Source organism: Alosa pseudoharengus, unplaced genomic scaffold, assembly GCF_046254945.1.
Source record: "Alosa pseudoharengus isolate Yale_2024_CS ecotype anadromous, Long Island Sound unplaced genomic scaffold, YU_APseudo_1.1 YU_APseudo_1.1_scf_11, whole genome shotgun sequence".
Lineage (NCBI taxonomy): Eukaryota > Metazoa > Chordata > Actinopteri > Clupeiformes > Clupeidae > Alosa > Alosa pseudoharengus.
In genome coordinates, this window is record NW_027468576.1 from 39,946,927 (window position 1) to 39,955,117 (window position 8,191).

The window sequence follows — 8,191 nt, forward strand, 5'->3', positions numbered from 1 at the left end:
GCAAAAATGACAGCCAAAGCACCACATTAACGGTGGAAAATGACAGCCAAAGCACCACATTAATGGTGCAAAAATGACAGCCAAAGCACCACATTAGCGGTGGTCTCCGCTTGGTGTCTTTCATGGAAAAGTACCTTGCAAACATAGTAGAAGGGGAACCAGTAGAGGAAGATGTCAGAGAAGAACTCGCCCAGACTGAACACGCCGTACACCACCCAGTAGGTCAGCCATTTGGTGTCATCCTCCTTGTCCTCACTCTCGATGGCTTTAATGCTGGGGGGGGGGGGGCAGACAGGGCATGTAGGGTTACATTTGCCCCTATTACTACCTATTACAAGTGAACTGTATGTATTCAGGTGGCATCAGAACAAACCGCTGTTGGATAGGATGTCATAGGATGTCTATTTGAACTAGATTCTGTTGCAAGTGGAATACAAGTTTCACATATTATTATGCCATGTCTAGGTCACAAATGACGGGTTATGAAAACGGAAATGTGTCCTTAGAACACAGACTTGAGTATGTAGAGCAGAGTAAACACAGACTTGAGTATGTAGACCACAGTAAACACAGACTTGAGTATGTAGACCACAGTAAACACAGACTTGAGTATGTAGACCACAGTAAACACAGACTTGAGTATGTAGAGCAGATCATGCTGCTGCTGTTAATGCTGAACTAGACGAGTAATAAGCAGCTGAAACTCACGAGTAATATGCAGGATACACAAAGCCGATGAGGTTGCACATGAGAGCTGCTCCATACCCATACACTAAATACAGGCCAGTTAGGGAGGTCGCACCTGCAGGACAGAGAGAGTGGCCACATAGTTAAATGGACCATACTGTCTATCAGATCAACAGGCAGCAGCCAAAACTCACTCTGATAAACTGGCAAAATGCAAATCATAGCCAAACAGTAAGCATGAGCTGCACTATATATTATGCAAACAGGCAAGTTTATGTTCCTCATCTTTGAACCACACTTAGTGTGCAGAGTAATGCTATGAGACAGACAATTTACACTCTACTGCCACTGACCTTAGTCAGGCAACTTATACAGTATGTGTACCATATGTGTGTATTGATCCTCAGTTTGTTTGTTGTAAGGTGTGTTTGTGCTGATGGCCTATTTCAACTCCGATACATTCAGACCAGAGCAGAGAGAGGGAGTAGCCGAGCGCCAGGCACCAGTGACGGGGTAGTCTGCCGCTGACCCCCGCTGCTGCACCCGCTTCTCTGGCCGCTGATAACGCGCTGTGACGAGCAGCACAGTCCGACATGATGAATGCACTTCTGTGAAGGAGCTGATCACTCAACAGTCCATGTCACGACTGATTAGCTTACTGCCAGAGGGATTGGCATATCATGTTCGTTTGGTGGCCTTCCACCCCGATAACCGCCCAGGCCTATGCCTCTGACTAACGATGAACTGTTCCCTTGTTTGATTATTAATTGATTAATGACATAAGAGTTGATTAGTCCGAATTACCCTTCGGACATTATAACTAGCCAAATAACACTGGATCTATAAAGCAACAATACATTAATATGCTAGTAACAACATGGTGAAATGTTGTGATAAAAAAGATAACGTTTTGGAGAACAAACACACAGTAGCCTAGATATGTTAGTGAAATTAATCTGCTGCACACGTGAGAGCGTGGAAACAAAAGAGCGTCAGCGCGTTTAGCTCCAGACATATCCGCCTTAGAGCCTTTGACTGTTTCCCCATCTGTTCGTTATCATGGGATACAGTATATAGAACTAAACAAATATTCAGTAGATTAATGCAATGAAAAAAAAACATTTCCCATATAATTTACTTCCTCTCTTGCATGAGGCAAAATCAACGTAAAACTCTTCCTGCCAAATAAATTACCTACCTATTGCAAGATAGCGCTTCTTAATTCCCGTCCATTCTTCTACTTTGGACAGGCAATCTGTCACAAAGTTTTTTTCGTTCAAGAATTTCTCGGCACGCTCTTTTAACTTGTTTAACGCCTTAAACATTTCTGAAAAGTATTGTGACATCCAGTAGAAAAGTGTAGCCAGGCTTAATTTCGCTGACAGTAGACGCCGGCACCAGCTGGTCAATCCGCTTTGGAGTGGAGCACCGGTGCGTCACTTTGCGCTCGGGGAGGAAAGGATCATCCGTCGTGTGACTGGCAGATAAGAAGCCAATAAGAGGCAATAGTCTGCTCAGGTTTTGTACCTTCAGGGAACAATACCTAAGAGGCCCTATCTCATAACTTATTCATTTATATTCATCCATAGTCCTGTCTCTGAATGGTCAGTGGCAAATATTTCATCATGAAGTATTTGTGGGCCTCCCTGTGATTACGTGTACTAAATAACTTCAGTCCATGCTAAAAAAATACGGTCAGATGCAGAGGCCTAATGGCTATGTCTATGGCATACATACATACATACATACATACATACATATACATTTGATGGAATAAACTCCTGCAGGTTCTTAGAGCAACCAGTGGGTGGTGGTAATCAGTCGGTCTCTGAATTGCAGATGTTGTCAGAAGTGTGGTATTTCTGCCTTGTCAGACAGATATCATGCGCAACGGTCCTCTGGAATTCACTGAGTAAATTCTGACTTCACTGACAAGTTTGCACACGCTGTAGCGCGCGCTGCGCTCCACAGCTACCACGGTGTGTAAGTTTCTCGCTCATCTAGCCTACTATGGCAATACTGGACGTCTACGTTCAACTTCCCTTCATGTCTCCTGAGAGCACCAGAAGATGAGAGGTTACCGGGCCATTAAGTACATTCTTTTTTTCTGCTGCTACATATTTTGGGTATGTTAAACACATCACGACCTCGCGTTGTTTGTGCCCATGGGACACACCTCTCTTGACATGTCTAGTTGGATAGGTCTACGGATTAAACTATATTGACAATTATTTTGTTAGAAATGTATTTGATAGATTTTGCTCGATTTAGGCTATGTAGGCTATGTATATGAATCATAGTTGTATTAGAAATACAGACGGTGCCACATGCTATGTTGTTGTGTATGCGTATGTTTCTGTAGTTGATTGGCAACCTGACCCACCATCTTGTACCCCTCTAGCGAGATTTAATTATGAACGTAATGACTGACAAATTAATCCACCTTCTCTTGGCTCAGGTCGCCAGTGCTGTCTTGATTGCTGTTGGAATCTATGCAAAGATAGCCAAAGAGAAAGGTATGCTGTGTGTTTTACTGCCTCTGTGTTTTGTGATCTCTCTTCCATCAATGCGTGTGTGTTTCCATGCACAACTGGGTTTGGTTCTAGCATTCTATCACACAGTCCACAGATACCTCAGCAGATCTCAGCTGTAATACTGTAGAAATAAATATGTAAAACTATATGTTTCTGCTTGAAGGATCTCTGCCTTGTACACTCAAAACATCCAAACATTTGGTCCTCAGTCAGTCACTCTTAGAGAGTGATGATGAAGTGGACTTCAATGTTAAGAGATTGAAATGAGTTTAAAGCTCCAATGGGGGTTATATCATCATGGGGTAGACACTAACTTGAGATTGGCTCACAAATGGATTGATGGTTGTGTTCCGCAGGCAGGCTGATTGGGTGTGTCTGGAGGTATTATTGCGAAAGAAGGCATTGCTGGTGCAATATTTGTGGGACACGGCATAGTTATCTGATTTGTCACTAGTCAGACTCATCACTAAACCATTGGATGGAAATCAAGTGTCATAATACTACACACAGTATTGATACATCTGATAATATCTGAACATGAACGAAATTGTATTACGGATACTGTGTACTGTACTGTGTCTTCATAAGGTGAATAGAACACAGGTGTTTAAATCCTCATAGGAGGATATTGTATAGAGCCCAGCTGTTTAATTCTTCATAATGTGATCTCTTATAAAATACCAGCTGTTTACTTCTTCATAATGTGATCTTTTATAGAACCCAGCTGTTTAATTCTTAATAATGTGATCTCTTATAAAATACCAGCTGTTTAAGTCCTTGTAGGGGGATCTTTTATAGAACCCAGCTGTGTAAGTCCTCGTAGGGGGATCTTTTATAGAACCCAGCTGTTTAAGTCCTCGTAGGGGGATCTTTTATAGAACGCAGCTGTTTAAGTCCTCGTAGGGTGATCCGCTCGTTCATCTTTCCCAGATGCTGTGGACACTTTGATGACAGACCCGGCTCTGCTGCTCATAGTCGTCGGGTCTTTGATGTTGACAATCACCTTCTTCGGCTGCTGCGGGGCTCTGCGCAACGCCACTGTGCCGCTGAAGCTGGTGAGCAACAGAATGGGGCACAATCACAAGCTTGTAACACTGAAGTTACGTATGTAAAACTGCACCATGTGAAGGCTTTTCCCAGATCGTTAACGTATGTAAAACTGCACCATGTGAAGGCTTTTCCCAGATCGTTAACGTATGTAAAACTGCACCATGTGAAGGCTTTTCCCAGATCGTTAACGTATGTAAAACTGCACCATGTGAAGGCTTTTCCCAGATCACATCACGTATGTTAAACTGCATCATGTGAAGGCTTTTCCCAGATCACGCTTGTAAAACTGCACCATGTGAAGGGTTTCACGTATGCTTCACCCATGGAGTAAAATGCACAGAGCTCACACGGTTTATGTTGAGTACCCCTGTATATTAAGTATGAAATAGTCTTGTTTTCTTTTGTTTATTTGTCTTAATGAACATGGCTTCCTCTCTGCTCAGTTTTCAGGGATTTTGCTGGTAATTTTCCTAATTCAGATTACTGCTGGTGTGTTGGGATTTCTCTACTCTGACTTGGTAAAGCCACACGTGCGCGCGCACATGTACGCACACACACACACGCACACACACACACACACACACACACACACACACACACACACACACACACACACACACACACACACACACACACACACACACACACACACACACACACACACACACACACACACACACACACACACACACACACACACTCAGCATATGCCTCTATAATAACAGTACATGTCTATGCTGATAGGTGTTAGAGAGGACGGAGCAGTTGATGAGGAAGGCCATTGTGCGATACCGTGAGGATTTGGACTTAGAAAACCTCATTGACTTCATACAGAAAAAGGTAAGCTATATGACCACTCTGTACCAATGTAATTTAGGCAGGTTATGTATTATACAGTATCTTATGAACCCTAAACCTAATCCTAACCTCTAACCTTAACCCTAATCCTAACCCTAACTTGTTATGACAAAACCCGAATGACAGACAATAACAGAAGCGTTATGTCATAAACGTTTATGGCTTGTTTATGACACGTTCATGACAGTGTCCTGTCACTCTTATGTCAATACTGTCAAGTAAAGTGTAACCGCTTATGGCTATGCTTATAAGGTACTAAACACTCATCCAGGGTACGCTTCAACATTAACGCCTGCAGAAAGGACCTAGAAAGGAGCTGCAAGGCTTATTTAATCCATTTCACATGTCTAGATGCTGTGTGCTCAGGAGTGCCCAAACACCTCCAAGTATATAGTATATATACTCTTTTGATCCCGTGAGGGTAATTTATATACTCTGTAGTCTATACGTGTGTAGATATCTCCATTAGGATGTGTTTGTTGAGTACCTCTCTGTTCTGTGTGTGTGTGTGTGTGTGTGTCCTGCACTAGTTCCAATGCTGTGGCGTTCACTCCTACACAGACTGGCATGCCAATGTGTACTTCCAGTGTGAGGAGAGCAACCCCAGTCTGGAGGCCTGCGGAGTGCCCTTCTCCTGCTGCAGGAGGAACAGCAACGAGGTGGGGGGCGCTGGGCGCTGGGCGCTGGGTGCTGGGTCAACTACACGCTTAGGGTGCTGGATTAACTACATGCTTTAGACTGCTGGGTTAACTACACGCTTAGACTTCTGGGTCAACTACACGCTTTAGACTGCTGGGTTCACTACACGCTTAGACTGCTGGGTCAACTACACGCTTTAGAGTTAACTACACGCTTTAGTTTGCTGGGTTAATACACGCTTTAGACTGCTGGGTTAACTACATGCTTTAGTCTGCTGGGTTAATACACGCTTTAGACTGCTGGGTTAACTACACGCTTTAGTCTGCTGGATTAACTACACGCTTTAGTCTGCTGGGTTAATACACGCTTTAGACTGCTGGGTTAACTACACGCTTTAGACTGCTGGGTTTACTGGACAGAGATACAGTACTAGTATGTCTTTATAGGAGACTATTAAGCGGAACCATCCAAGTGTGCTGGGCAATAATGGTTATTCATCACATTATCATTTGTTAGGTTATTGTCTTGCTAGCCTGCTGGGCAATAATGATTATTCATCACATTATCATTTTTTGTTAGGTTATTGTCAAAAATAATGAATTACATATTATACCAAATCGCAAATGTGCGATAATAACAGTGTGTCATCAGCATACACCTAGAAATTATGATAGAAATAAGCAGAGGCCAAAATATAATCGTTATAGTCTCTTTGTGGGTCACTTGGGTTGCAGTTTTTCCTAGGTGTAGGCTAATATGACTGTTGCAGTGTTTACTGATTCTAAATACTGTAATAGTTGGAAGGTGTAAGCTAATATGACTCTGGTGGTGCTGATGGCTGTGTTTGATGTGTGGCGCTCAGACGGTGTTCAACACTATGTGCGGCTACAAGACCCAGAGCATGAAGATGAAGGCTGTGCGTGACATCTTCATCATCGGCTGCCTGGACAAGATCGTCCGCTGGGGGAAGACCAACCTGTTCCTGGCGGGAGGCATCACCGTGGGGCTTCTCTGTTTGGAGGTCAGAACTGTTTCACACGTCACATCATTCTAGAAGCAGACAAAACCAGTGACATTGCTGCTATGGATCATGTTTCTTTCAAACTTTAATTTTAGTGAATATAACAATGCCTTAATATACACATTTGTTCATTTTTCTACAGGGAATGTGTGGAATAATACAATACCGCAGTATAGCCTGTTAACATATCTTTACAAAAACACAATAAACACATATCTTATTTGGTCCAATTACTATTATATCACAATGAGTGTGTAAACATAGATTTTGTACAAACAACTGTGATAAATGTATTACATTAAATATGGCGTGTAGAAAAATGAAAAAGGGCCGTGTTTAAAAGCTTTTCTGTGTTGATCTGTGTATGATCTGTCTGGCCTCAGTGCAGTTTTTTCTGTTTCTCCAGTTGTGTATGATTTGCTTGGCCTCAGTGCTGTTGTCTTGCATCAGAAAGACACTGAAGAAGAAGAAACTCCTCAACCTGAGAAACTCGTGGAGACAGATGACAAGATGACAACACTCTCCAGGCTCCTCCCACCTCAGGATACCTCACTCTTTTTGATTATGGAGATCGCATGACACACACCTACAAACACACACCTACAAACACACATCTATAAAAAAAAACATCTTTACTCAGACACTGCAAAGTTGACAAAGTTTTTTTCTTTAAATCCATTTGAATCCTTTTGTGCCAGTTTAGCAAAAGAAGCACCTTAATTGTGAATCACCATTTTGAAGGCAGAAATATTGCTGAAACTACTCTGCAATGTTGAAAACTACTGTGACGTTTTGTTTTTTGTGTGTACACCAGCAAGAGAATGCCAAAACATGTGGAAATTGGGATTGTGGTAAACTATTCCGATTACGTTGACAATTTGGTACACAATTTCATATTGCTGAAACTACTGCTATAATCAGTACTGTGATATCAGTCAGAACATGTGGAAATTGGGACTGTGGTTAACTATTTCAATATACTTAAAACCATAGTGATTTCAGCAATAACCTGACACAGCCTAAGGCTATTTACTCAGGCATGCTGCATGAATCATACATAACTTGTCAGATCTCTCTCTGTTGTTGCTGTTTACAAAATTATGGACGATCTGTCAGTTGCTCTCTGTGTAATATTCAAATTCCTACAATATTTGTTGCCACAAAAGCACTTGTTTAGTAAGCTTACCATGTGTGTGAATGTGTGAATTAATAGCAATAAATATTATTACTGAAACCCTAATAATATAGTGCATACGGAAAGTATTCACAGCGCTTCACTTTGTCCACATTTTGTTATGTTTCAGACTCTGAAAATGGATTCAATTATGTTTTTCTCATCAATCTATACACAATACTCCAACACTCCACAAAAAAACAGTAAAGAGTATTTGTACATTTATAA

At 41.9% G+C, this 8,191-nt stretch overlaps 2 protein-coding genes across 3 annotated transcripts in view; one reads left to right on the forward strand and one right to left on the reverse strand.

Annotated features, from left to right (window-relative positions):
- reep6 (receptor accessory protein 6) overlaps positions 1–2,119 on the reverse strand; it is an 8,549-nt gene extending 6,430 nt beyond the window's left edge. For both annotated transcript variants that reach the window (XM_076279161.1, XM_076279160.1), the window contains exons 1-3: positions 1,886–2,119; positions 709–802; positions 135–273 (exon numbers count right to left, since the gene is read on the reverse strand). In XM_076279161.1, coding sequence (XP_076135276.1) covers positions 135–273; positions 709–802; positions 1,886–2,033 — 381 coding nt within the window. In that variant the 5' untranslated portion in view covers positions 2,034–2,119. The remainder of the gene's footprint in view (positions 1–134; positions 274–708; positions 803–1,885) is intronic.
- Positions 2,120–2,624: 505 nt separating this feature from the next.
- LOC143117441 (tetraspanin-33) lies at positions 2,625–8,191 on the forward strand. Its single transcript, XM_076279159.1, has 8 exons — positions 2,625–2,813; positions 3,146–3,203; positions 4,152–4,276; positions 4,715–4,789; positions 5,016–5,111; positions 5,660–5,788; positions 6,631–6,789; positions 7,196–8,191. Exons 1-8 carry the CDS (start codon positions 2,757–2,759, stop codon positions 7,301–7,303), a joined length of 807 nt encoding a protein of 268 aa, XP_076135274.1. The 5' UTR covers positions 2,625–2,756; the 3' UTR covers positions 7,304–8,191.